The sequence below is a fragment of the Porites lutea genome, chromosome 10 (assembly GCF_958299795.1).
Source record: "Porites lutea chromosome 10, jaPorLute2.1, whole genome shotgun sequence".
Classification (NCBI taxonomy): domain Eukaryota; kingdom Metazoa; phylum Cnidaria; class Anthozoa; order Scleractinia; family Poritidae; genus Porites; species Porites lutea.
The window spans coordinates 22,797,229-22,810,620 of NC_133210.1; the positions used below are offsets into that span (position 1 = coordinate 22,797,229).

A 13,392-nucleotide genomic window follows, 5' to 3' on the forward strand; every position below is an offset into this window, starting at 1 on the left:
TCTCCGGGGGGGGGGGGGGTGTCGCACCCCCTGCACCCTCCCCCTGGATCTGCCCCTGCTCCGATACTGACAGAACGACTAGCCAGACACGCAGATATCTTGCATGTGTAGTAGAGTTCTCTACAAGTCAAAAGTGCTTAATATGAAAAGAGCCCTTCCTTTGAGTTAATAACACACTTCTAATTACTCACTTAACGCAGCATTTTTTTTTGGCCAAAAAGAACGGTTGTGTTGTCAAAAAAATTGTTTATAGTTCAGTGTTTACGGCTTGCTTTTATGAACTTATGTACTCTTCCCCCCCCCTCCCCCCCCCCCCTCCCCCCCCCCCCCCCTCACAAGGACTTCTATGTGACTCGGGCAGAAAAGGAAAAAGTGGCTTGCTGGCTGGCTGCACCCCTCATGTGATGGCATTCCCCTTTACTGTCCATATTAGCTGGGTCCCACTGTACCATTTTGGGTAAATGGTACCCCTTTCACATATCTAGTTTAGAACTTTGCATCCTTACAACTGCTGTAAATGCACTGTTCATGCCCTGGTTCATGCCAATTCTGTAGCGGAGCGTAGGGCACATTTCGTGCACAATACATCATATGCGCTGTAGTCAATGACAGCTCCGCTGGCATAAAGTCATAAAGTCATAATGGCGACAATGGAGATCCGCCTGAAGAGAGTAAACAAGATTTATTATGAGGGTGTAAGTATCAGCAACTGTTGGTAAAGTGTAGGATAGTTTGCAACATTCATTAGTGTCCTAAGGATTTTTGTAATAACGATATTTATAATTCAGTTTACGCACTCACACAGTGTGTGTGTATACATTGACCCTACTACAACCGCAATTTACCTCTCTCCTGTTTAGTATTGAAAGTTGGTCGATGTGAAGAGGTTCTACTGAGAAAGTATAATGTAACCAATCACTGACGAAGTTTGTTTACGTACTTAGCGTTTTTATTGTTTAGTATAGTTTTAATTTAATGACAGGTCTAGTCTGAAAACCACCTATGGGTCTGGTGATGGCGACTTCCTATATAAAGATTTTAATCATTATTATTATTATTTAGGATATTGTTAAAGGTGTGATAGTTGTTCAGAGTCGTGGAGAGCTCGCACACAATGGAATCACCCTTACCATGGAAGGAGCAGTAAATCTACAGCTCAGTGCTAAAAGTGTTGGAGTCTTTGAAGCATTTTACAACTCACTCAAGCCAATCCAGCTTGTTAACTACTCTTTGGAGATAGCTAAACCAGGCAAATTATACCATTCACACTAACTTGTTTTAGCTTTTTACAGTAAAATTTTTACTAACCCTAATACTTGGTGGCCCGTCAGTCAACTTCTTTAAGCTCTAAGTAGACTGTTCACTGTCCCCCGTTTTTTCATAATATCATCAGGATCGAGCGTTTACCAGTTCAGGTGGGCAGCGGCCATCATATATAAAAAGAGTACTGAGGGGGCTGTCGGGGTTTATATTGGTGGTGGGACAGAGGCAAGGAAAAATAGAGGGACTGTCCTAACATCACTGCAGCTTGCATTCATGGAGTGCGTTGTTTCAACAATGCGGGCACAAAACAGTGTTGTAGTTGTGAAAACAACAGCAAGGGAAAGACAAAAAAGCATGCTGTGTACAAATTTGCTTTTTGCTAATTAGAAGAAAAAGTATGCTGCACGTGCAATTTGTTTTTTTGCTAATTAGATCTATTAGTCTTGAAGCCATTTTCATTGTCGTCTCCGTTTAGCATTACGCGAATTAATTTTTTTGTTTATAAGTTTTATTATTCAGAGCTTCACTTTTAACCCTGGCTAAATTTATATATTATAGATGTTGATTTGCATTGACAATGGGTTAAAGTTGCCAATACTGAGAAGTCGTTGACAAGTCTTCGTTTTCTATAAAACATTTTCACAATAACTGTATGTCTAACTTTGACTTTTGTGTTATTTAAATCTTCATCATTTTGGAGAGGGAATTAATTTATTTCGGATTGGTGTCCAGGGTTGTCACCCATTTGCTTAGTATCAGCCAGCTACTCTGTTTGGCAGTTCTTTCCTCTTACTTTGACAACTCAGCCTTCTACTTCAAAACTTTCTGATCCTTTCTGACAACCCTGGGTGTGTAGTGGGGTAGACTCTACTTGACATTTCATGGAGAAGAGATGACAAAAACCGTTTGCTTGCAAGTCAATTTTTTTCAAAACCATATGCTACTGCGAATTTGCAAGGCACATTTTGCGCAAACACACGGAGGATTTTTGGTATTTTGAAGATCAATCATGTGAGCCATCATGCTTTTGAAGCAGCTGGCCGGGGAAATGTTGTTATGATTTCAGACATCTGGGGATTTTTTATTGCTTTTCATTGGTGATGAAGTGATCATGCTTGCTGTTTAGACTGGGAAATGTTTCAAGCGTGCATGTTTGCGGATTTTGTTTGGGAAAATGTCCTTGTAACTGTATTGTAATCACTGTTTCAAAAGGAGATATTAATTTTGTGAACACGAGAAATCAAAGGTAAATGTGACCTCTCACGCGAAAACGTACACTAACGGCTTCCCGTTTTCGAACGGAAATCCGTTCACAAGCCGTTTCTCATCCGTTCAGAAAAAATTTACATCCGTTCGAACGGCTTGGGCGATCCGTTTAAAAAGGAAGTCAAGCCGTTCGAACGGCTGTGTTATCCGTTCACAAAAATTGTCCAACCGTTCGAACGGCTAGTGTACCCGTTCGGAAAAATTTGCATCCGTTCGAGCGGTTTGGTCATCCGTTCACAAAAATCATCCATCCGTTCGAACGGCTTGTGCCATCCGTTCACAAAAATTGTCTATCCGTTCAAACGGCTGTGGCACCCGTTCAGGAAAATTTGAATCCGTTCGAACGACTTGGTCATCCGTTCAGAAAAATTATCCACCCGTTCAAACCTTCAATCAGTTGGAACCATTCATTCAAACGCCTTGGATCATAATAGTAATTTTTACGCTGTTCAGATGGCCTTATGCAGTGCCTTGTGGCCGGTCGTTTGCGAAACGAAGACACGAAATGGTAGTTTGCGAAATCTTGTTCTAGCCGTGCTTCGTTGCTTTCTTGCCGTAACGTAACATTGATCTCGAACCAAGCGTGAAATTCAGAACCGACCGAAAAAAGTCTGACAGAGCGACAAAAATTAATACTGTCTTGTGTAAACAACTGTTTCACCGCAATTGTTGAGTCGAAAACGTGTTCCTCTGATCCCAGGTAAACTACTAAGAAACTATTGGTGGAAGTGGCGATTTAACTCGTTTAATGACCCGCTGCCAGAATCACGGGAAACCAAACGAAGAGAAAAGGGTTTACCAGTAACACTTTCTGATCTTTCTGATCGCGAATGAAATTTGAGTCACTTGCAAAACTCGTTGCCTAGCACGTGACCAACATCTACTCAGTCAACTATCTGATGATTTATTTTTCGTGAACCAAAACTCTCGTCATTTTTTAAAAGGCCTTAGTTTTTTTTTGCAAAGAACAGTGTACAACTATGGCATAGTTCTATGAAGCGACGGTTTGTTGCTCGTTGGCCAGCACGGGTGAGAATCACGACAAGCGTGACATCTCGAAGTATTCTCTGGCGACGTGACGCTACGCAATTAATTAGTTTCAAAACGGTCTGCTATGATGCAAGCTTTACTTTCATTCATAATTCGATATTCAAAAATTCTTACCGCTGCCGATTTATTCATCGTGATTTGAGCTTTTTAACATTATTTCTATTCACGTTTTCCATTTGTGATGGCCATAGCAAGTTTTTATTTAAAAGCATCAAAGCGTTTAATCGCTCTTTTTTTGTTGTTTGTCTAGAACAAGTTTGTTTATATTCGCGAAAAAAACTCACCCTTTCATGACCCGTTCAATTGGAAACAGCCATAATAAAATTATTGTAGAATTTCTGCAACTTGTCCAAAGGTAAATCTGCGGCAAATGACGGAAATTTTACTCGTGCCGTTCAGCCGTTCAGGTCTACCGTTCGAAATTTGTTTTAAGCCGTTCAGCCGTGATTACCATCCGTTCGAAGTTTTTGACGAGCCGTTCAGCCGTTCAGGACCATCCGTTCGAAATTTTACTCCTGCCGTTCAGCCGTTCAGGTCTACCGTTCGAAAATTTTTTTAGCCGTTCAGACGTAATTACCATCCGTTCGAAATTTTTCGCTAGCCGTTCAGCCGTCATACCAATCCGTTCGGAATAAATTATCAGCCGTTCAGCCGTTCGGTTTCATCCGTTTCAAACGGCTTCGTGGCCGTTTCTTACCCGTTCGACAGCCGTGCGTTTCACCCGTTTAACGGAAAGCCGTTAGTGTACGTTTTCGCGTGAGAGGTCACAAATGTATCTGGCACGTTTTTCATCATAAGCAGAAGTTTGTTGATTAAGGAATGGTAAAAGACATGAAATTCCTGTCAAACTCCCCATGAACTACAGTGATGTGAGGACAGTCCCTAGATTTTTCTGTCTCCCCCCCCCGCAAATAGATTTGGCACTATCCAATATAATCGCTCATAAGCGCGAAGTCTTTTCTGTAAGATCTTGACGATCTTACAGAAAAGTAGGGGACTGTGCACAGTCTATGTTCTACGACCAGACCTTTGGAAAACTGTTTAAGTCTCTCAACTACATGTATACAACGATTTAGTATGTAAACACTCAGTGCTCTTAGTGATTCAATCAATTTGATTGGTTCGCTATCTCAGACTATGACATTAATTGGTGAATATAAAGCAAATCAAAATCGCTGTCGTAAACTGGGTGTTTTGCCAAAGTTTCCGAGTAAGAACCTTTTTTAAAATACAAGAGTATCCTAGTGTTGATGATTCTGAAGGTAAGAAAACAGTTCATGGTGTTTGAGCAGCGTGATTTATTGTGGAGTGATTCACTGTAGCTGACTTATGATATCCTCGAAGCAATGGTTACCACTACAGAGCAAAATTAACCCCAACAACATCGACAAGAACAGTGGAATTGAGATTCCTGAAGCATGGATGCCTACTATCAGCCAACACAATACTACTGCAGAATATGCAAAGGGTTTCCAGCTTTCTGACTGGCTGTATTCTCTATGACATGATATAAAATTTCATAGATTTACTGTATTTTAATAAAGTAGTATGTTTTACTGGGATATATTGTGCAAATATTTTCCCTCTGATTATTTTTTTAAGAGGGCCACAAGTCAGAAAAGTGTAAAAAGTTATGACATCTCTCTCTTTAAAAAAAGTTGTATTGTTTCGTATATCTCACGGTATTTGGGCTGTGCTATGTTGTGTTGTGTTGTGTTGTGTTGTATTGTATTGTTTTAGAGCATGTGTGTGCGGTTCCCTCTTGGGAAGCCATACATTTTATTAATAAGCTTCTAAAGTTGTATTTGATGTAGATTTAAATGACTGTAATGTTTACACCTAATGGCAAGACTGAATTGCCTTTTGAGATTCCGCTGAAACCGAAGGGAAGCAAGCCATTATATGAGACGTACCATGGAGTGTTTGTCAACATTCAGGTAATCTAGCCCATAAATAATAGTTAAAAGTAATGATCACGTAGCTCAGTTACAGAAGGTGTTCTCCTTTCCACCACCTATACTTTCTTATATTTTACTGGTTGGAGCTGTTTGTTTTGTAAACTCCTATAGGGAGAAAAAGGGGTTGTTGAAAAATTCTCAGGGAGTGTGTAATGGGTTGAGAGTGGGTCATGGGTCATGTGTTGACAGTCCTTTTTCAGTTCTCGTAGGTTTTCTTAATTTTGTACACTATGTTTTCTATCTCTAATAATCATTTTTGTGGGTTTTCATGGTACTATGTTTAAGTATCATCTCAGGGCCGAGATGAAGAGGCCATTGCTAAACAAGGATCTTCAGAGTCAAGCTGAATTTATTGTAGAGAATAAGGTGAAACTTTATTATTTACTAGTTTTACTATTGACCCTGGTTTTGTTTTTGCAGCTTAACATTGTTGAGGTCTAAAAATAAGGTTTATTAGTATTGTTGTTGTTATTACTACTTTATTATTATGATTATTATTTACTTATTAGGGCCATTTATATGAGGAAAAATAATACGCATCTTACATAAGACGCGAACTGTACCATTTACACAAGCATGTCTTATCTAAGACGAGAAAGGATTTCTTTGAAGCTAAATGGATAGTGTCGCCTCTTGTAAATGCTTAACTATTGAAAGGTTTTAATAAGCATCCACATTTCTAGTTTGTTAGAATTTTTTTTTGTTTTTTTTTGTTTTTTTTGGTTACCGTCTATTGTTAGTGATATTGGTTTTTTTTTTTTTTGTATTATATCATTAGTATTAGTAATATTAGTTGTAACATTATAATTATGTAGGTAAGTAACTAATTTGCTGTATTAATATCAATTTGTTTCCATAAAGAATTATAAAAAAAAAAAAAAAAAAAAAAAAATGTCTTATCATTCTAAGACGAGAACAGCTCGTATAAATGGTTGGCGTCTTATTTCTGTTCTTGACTCGTTTTCATGTGAATGTTGCCCGTAGCAACGTCAATCCAACGTGGCGCGCCAAATATTAACGCATGCGTACTATGGGTTCGCGTCTTATGTAAGACGCGAAGGTCATTTATACGAAGTTTTTCTCGTCTTAGCTAAGATGCGTCTTATCTAAGAACAGGTGTTAAGGGCTGTTCTAAAATAAGACACGTCTTAGACCACTCTTGTCTCTAGATCCTGATATTTTTCTTTTTTTTTTCAAAATTCTTTGTTATGTATCCTCTTATCTCCAGGTTAAAGCAATGTGCACAAATACAATTTTTTTTACTACGTCTTGCTACATCTATAAGACAGGAGAAACTCATGAATATATTTCTCTAACTTTGCTCTTATAATTTACCATAGGCTGCAACTAAGAAAGAGGCCTTAAAGCCAGTTGAATTTTCTATTACACCAGAATCTCTCGAAAATGTGAAAGAGGTAAGTTGACCTTGATTTCCAAGGCTACATACCCCATTTCTGTCTAGATTTCCATGCAGGTTTTAAAACACCCTAAATTTTCTTTAAAATATAGTAATCACAATGCAACATTCATAAATATTCAAAACTAATAGAAAGGCCCCAAGTACTGTCTGATAGAGCATCAGATTTTCCTTTTCATGTGCCTTGTGTTTCCTTGTGAAACAAAAGGGAAATTAAACATTAGATCAAGAGTCATTGTAATCAGGACCTCAATAGACATACCCTTTCAATATATATATATTTTTTATATAATTGTACCTGGAACATAAGACAACATGTATGTAAAACTCACTTTGATAAGATTTATTTTGTCAAATCATTAAATTAATATCTTAACTTGCCATTTTAATAATTTATAAACTTGAGACTATGATATCATAAACAGGTTTTGAATTTTTGCCTTACAAAATGTGCCTCGAAGTGGAGGTGCAAGAAAGGGTTGGTTTTTCTGTTAACCAAGGAACAGGGACTAGTTTCAGCTGACATTTTCAGTGGGTGCATTAGCACTGGAACTTGGTCCGGTCGTGTGCACCAGTCAAATGGGGCAGGGGTTTTAAAAGCCCTTTGCCCAATAATAGCATTTTTATCATTCCAACTCTTTCTCTACTTTCAGAAGAAATATTGGCAACTACACTGTGTTAGAGCATTTGCTTGCCTTAAAAATACATAGCCTACATTTATGCAAACATTCACATCCGAGTTGTGATAAACTCAGTGTCATTTTGCTCTGCTCTGTCTTTAATGTGAATAATATTTATTATTCATTCAAAATATTTCCTTGATTCTGATTGGCTAAAAGCACGCACATAATTCATCATAACCAGTTACTGATGACCAAATTTGGAAAAATTTTGCAATTAATCGACCGATGATGTCAAAATTGAAGCTTCCTTGCAAGTTATAGCACCGTTAACCGAGAAGACCTGGGGACGAGGTTGAGTTGTTTTGGTGGTAAAAACAAAAATGGCAGACATTTCACTTGTTTCAAGTGTAAGAACTAAGCAAAATAATAGCTAAAAACATGCCAAGAACAGCAAGAAGACAACTTGAAGGGCGACATCTGCTGTTTGGAGAATATTTGCGGAGCTGAGCAACCCTAGACGTGCACTATCAAAGATGAACTTATAGCATTGATGGAGGAAAGCATGTTTTAGCTATGTTTTTAAACTAGAAATTATTTTGAATGAATAATAAAACAATTATTGAATCTTTTGTCATATGAATTATTGAATCGTATCATATGAAGAATTATGGAGATCTTGGAGGGTTTTATCCGCCTCAGCCTATGGCCTTGACAGAGAACACCCTCCTCGATCTCCATAATTCTTCATACGATACTCATTGATTGTTAAGTAATCTCTCTCCTCCACAGAGGCTCTCACTGCGTATTCAATTAAAGGTATTAAGTAAACAATAGTAGGTGCTCTAGCAAAAAGGCCTCTGCCAAGGAGTGAATTAAGTACTGTTGTAAAACTCGTTGATTTTGCAGAGAGCAAAGATTCCAAAGTTCTTAGTGAAAGGCAGTCTTGACTGTGCTCAGTGCAGCATTACTAAACCCTTCACAGGAGAGGTAACACTCACACTTGTACATAATTTTCTGAAATTTTAGTCAAACCAATAATAGCCTAGGACTAGGATCCTTGGTGGGAAAAACATAAAAACACTGTGAGTGTAGTGAGCTGAGTGGGGAACAGGGGAAGGGGTACACCTCTTACTTTGTACTTACCCTGTTATTTGCCTTTTTTCCAAATAACAAACCTGGCCCTGGCCATGATAGACCAATAGCTATTTTACAATCAGCCTTCAGCACTGTCTAAGAGTGGTTTTATTGCAAACTGATATTTAAATGGTAGTCAAATGTATTGAAAAATTAGGCTATATCATACCAGTCTCAAATAGAATGTCTTAGATGGTTGTCATAATGATCGTTGATAGCTGTGTCTACTTATTGCTACAGTTGATCTAGCAATCATGATATTATCATGTCATAATGATTTTTTACTTGACTTCTGCTGCAGTTGGAAGTTGTACACTCAGACAAACCAATCAAGTCCATTGAGCTGCAGCTTGTGAGAGTTGAAACCTGTGGTGAGAAAGTGACATTATTTGAAGCAAGCAAACAATCCTTAGAACAACAACTGTGCACATAGCCAAATAAATGAAGGCATCGCTATATAGTGCTTATGCTTCAAGTAAAAAACTGTTACAAACTACAGTATGCATTTACTGAAAGGTTACTAAGTTCAAAATGGCTGAATTAGAATTTCATGATGTATTTTGAAAACAAGCCAATTTTTTCTGAAAGTATATTTATTATGTGTCTTCAGTTGGTTTATTTTCTTCTAAAATACTGACACTGATTTTTGATAAGTTTATCATTTGTTCCTATTATTTTGGGACAATAACAACAACAACTATAACAAAAAACAAAAAACAAAGAAAAACACAAAAACTGTCTCACATGTACACTAGTCATCTCCTCTGTGATCTCTTTTTAGGTTGTGCTGAAGGATATTCAAAGGATGGTTAGTTAACGTTCTTGGCAAAATATTTACCCTGTTGGAAAGAAATAATAATAATATTGTCTAGCTACGACTGGATACTTTGTAGAGCTCAATAGAAGTATTACCTAAAAACAACTTGCACAATGCTGTGCCTCTATTTTCCCTGGTTTGAATTTTTGTGCCTAAATTTGTTTCAAACTCATTATGGATCACCATACCAAGAACAAAGGAAAATAACATTTGAACCAAGGATTAAATTTTAAGAAAATGACTTAAGTGCTATGAAACTCAGATATTTTTTGCATCAAAGGATCTCGTTTATGTCCCTTTGTACATACTTGTATCTTATGACATGGTTGCAAATTGATTGTGTATGCTAGCCCTCTTGATATAAAGAAGGGAATTAAGTGACTTATTTGACCAGGCCAGTCCATTCTTGCATCCAGCCAGTTCAATAATGGTGATGGAAGACATAAATGATAGTTAATATTATTACTGATGTTAACTGTGTTTGTATCCTCAGCTACTGAGATTCAAAATATTCAGGTATGAAAATATACATTAGAACTTGATGGATCCGAAAAGGCAGGATTGCAAGCATAAAACTTGTAATTGTAACAATAAACTTGTAACTGCTTTCATTTGAAGTGGGAAAAGTTAACTGGGAATTGGATAAAAAGCCACAAAGTTAAGTTAAAAAAATTCCAAGTTGATTCATTGTGTCAGCAACTTGCTCCAAGGTTTAAAACAGCACTTCAGTCTTATCAAAGATTACTAGGTTCCCAGTCTCCTTTGCAGCCATTATTAGATTAGTGGCAGAGGAGTGTTACATATGATGACCCTAATAACTGCTGCAAAGGAGACTTCTTAGTTCCATGAGACAAAAGATGAACTCAGGCAGTTATTAAAGCTTTTGTCTGTGTTGATGAAACTTGAGGTGGCCCGAAAATATTTATATGCGCGTTAGTTATGTTTTTGAATCATGTTTTTTGGCAGGAATGGTTAAACCGATTTCCATAATTTTTGGCAGCCTTAATAAAGAATGGTCGAATTTTAAGAAAATGTATGTTATTCTCTTGTAGGTGTAAAAACGTCTGAGATATCGGCATATATTTAAAACCGCATTTTTACAAAAAATGTCAATAATTTCGAAACCCTAAGACAGATTTTTTTCTAACTTCGGCAAATAAGCTTCAGAACCCTCATGTTTTATAACTGCAAGATTGAAATCAATCGTGACCGTAGAACTTGCCGCACAAATAGCTGGTCAAATTTAAACTTAAAATGCAACGCTAACGAACTGTTCATATTTGTGAAAGCTGACGGATGAATGGAGGGAAACTACCGGCCGACTATCTCCTATCTGAAAGGGTACTCTTGCCCAAAGCTTCAGTTGCAAGAAACTGAGTAATCAGAAACATACGGTGAATACAGTTCACAATACAAGAAGGACAACTTTATGCTGAGTGAGGGGCAAGACAAAAGAATTTCTATTTATGAAACTTACTTTGTATTTGTCCCTCTCTTTTCGAAACCTATCTTAACAGAGCAAATTGTATTATCTATGAAAAACTCTCAAGAGTTTTTAGTTTTGTAGGTTTCTGTTTTCAGGAGAAATAAAGCCACCAACTCCAGTACTTCTAACCGTCCAGTTTTCAGTCGCACTAAAAGCCCTTGTACTTGGTAATTTATTCAAGGTTTTAAGACTTGATTCACGAGGGAAGTTTGCCACTTAGGGATAAAGATGAAGAAAATATGACAATCGTCTTATTCTTTTCATTATCCCCAATGGCAAAATGCCTGTGCGAATGTGACAGCAAATCTTTCAAACTTGAATAAATTACCTAATACAAGGGTTTTTGTGGCAGCTGAAAATGGATCGGTTGAATTACTGGAGTTGGTGGCTTTATTTTTCCTCAAGACGGGAACCTTCAGTGCTAAAAACTGGTAGGAGATTTCCGTAGCTGTTATATCGTGCTTTGTAGAGATTTTTTTGCGAAAAGAGAAGGGAAAATACACAGTAACTTGGAAAATAGAAGTTATTTAACCTTTCCCTGCATAATTTTCAGGATTAAGTTGTTCTTCTTATGTATTGTGAACTGTATTCACCGTAGATTTCTGATTACTCATTTTTTTGCAACTTAAGCTTTGGCAAGAATACCCTTGCAGACAGGAGATGGTCCGTCGGCAGCTGTCCTCTTTGTGTGTTAACTTTCACAAATGTGTTAGCGTTGCATTTTAAGGTTAAATTTGACAAGCTATTTGTGCAGCTAGTTCTACGGTCACAATTGACTTCAAACTTGCAAATATAAAACTAGAGAGCTCTGAGGCTTATTTGCCGAAGTTAGAGAAAAATCTGTCTTAGGGTTTTGAAATTATTGACATTTTTTGCAAAAATGCGGTTTTAAACATATGCCGATATCTCAAACGTTTTTACACCTATCAGAAAATAAATAGCATTTTCTTAAAGTTCGACCATTCTTTTTTAAGGACGCTAAAAATCATAGAAATCGGTTAAATCATTCCTGCTGAAAAACCCAATTCAAAAACATAACCAACGCGTAAATAAATAGGTTCGGACCACCTTAAAGGTCTTTAACAATGCTGTAACAATCATTTTAGTCCCTAGGTTTACAACATGTGCAGTCTTTCTGTATTTCTTTTTTAGATAGCAGAAGGAGATGTTTGTCGTGGTATAAAGATACCAATCTACATGATATTTCCCCGCTTATTCACTTGTCCTACCTTAGCCACTGCAAACTTTAAAATTGGTGAGTATAACTTTCATGAACAGAGTCATTGTATGTCAAGTGTCAATATGTGGGCACAATGTTGCCTAATCCCTGTATGACATTTTCCCTGACTTTCTTGGTCAATGCATTTTGGTGACGTATCCAAGGCGAATGCACATTGACTGCAAGGAATAATGAGGCCTAGGGACTAGGCAAGGCACTATGGTTGCTGGGAGGCGAAGCTATGTTGTCTTACTATTTTTGTATTTCAGAGTTTGAGGTGAATGTGGTGATTGTTCTTCAAGATGATCATCTTATCACAGAAAACTTTCCCATCAAAGTTATTAGGTGCTAGCACAGTAAAAGGAGCAAATTATTTGCCAATCAATAATTATTGGATAATTATATTATAATTGAAATCTATTTGTATTGTGTGAAGAAGTGATACCAGTTAGTGACTGAAACAAAGCTATGCTGACCATACTGTTTTAAGTGTTGGCCCTTATGGTGGTTTGTAGTATGATCAGTGGTTATCAAGAATACAACAAAAAAAATGAAACTCGGATTCTTAGTAATAATGACATAGCATCATGTGAATTTTAGTAGGCACACAAAATTTATGCATGTATTTTCTTGAGGTGGTTAAAAGATATCAACTTAATCTTGAGTTATTTTTTGCATGCATGTTGTGTTTTATTATTATTATCCTCAGTTTAAGTTTATAACAACAGTTGAAATAAGGAAAATTAGGGATAAAATTTTACCACAACATATACTCAAACAATATAATTGACCATTAATTGTAACAACCATAGAAAAAAAGCATCATGAATTAAATTTTGGATAATACAATCTATCTATGACTAAAATGATTATAGATCATATTATCTGAGATGGCTAGACTTTTTTGGAATGGTTCTATATACATTGAAACCACCTTTTGTATAAGTCATTCAAATAAAATTTTCATCATTACCTTGCCTCATCATGCAGTACTCTCAGCACACCTTTACAAGGTACATATATCAGGCCCCGGTTGTTCAAACATCAGACAGCATTATCCATTGAATAAATCAATATCCAGTGGATAAGTATTAGGGAAACCAAAAATGCATTATCCACTGCATAGAGATTTATTTACTGGATAGGGTTAGCCACCTTT

At 37.0% G+C, this 13,392-nt stretch overlaps 1 protein-coding gene across 1 annotated transcript; it reads left to right on the plus strand.

Moving 5' to 3' along the window:
• The first annotated feature begins 617 nt into the window (after window positions 1–617).
• LOC140950003 (vacuolar protein sorting-associated protein 26C-like) lies at window positions 618–13,210 on the plus strand. Its single transcript, XM_073399159.1, has 11 exons — window positions 618–695; window positions 1,063–1,256; window positions 5,417–5,516; window positions 5,823–5,903; window positions 6,878–6,952; window positions 8,484–8,564; window positions 9,013–9,082; window positions 9,493–9,519; window positions 10,022–10,044; window positions 12,167–12,269; window positions 12,503–13,210. The coding sequence occupies exons 1-11, from the start codon at window positions 642–644 to the stop codon at window positions 12,583–12,585; spliced, it is 891 nt and encodes a 296-aa protein (XP_073255260.1). The 5' UTR covers window positions 618–641; the 3' UTR covers window positions 12,586–13,210.
• Window positions 13,211–13,392: the final 182 nt, after the last annotated feature.

Coding starts and splice junctions, on each gene's coding strand:
- LOC140950003 (XM_073399159.1), top strand. CDS start 642: ATGGCGACAATGGAGATCCGCCTGAAGAGAGTAAACAAGATTTATTAT. Junction 8,565..9,012: donor CTAAACCCTTCACAGGAGAG/GTAACACTCACA, acceptor CTTCTGCTGCAG/TTGGAAGTTGTACACTCAGA. Junction 12,270..12,502: donor CACTGCAAACTTTAAAATTG/GTGAGTATAACT, acceptor TTTGTATTTCAG/AGTTTGAGGTGAATGTGGTG.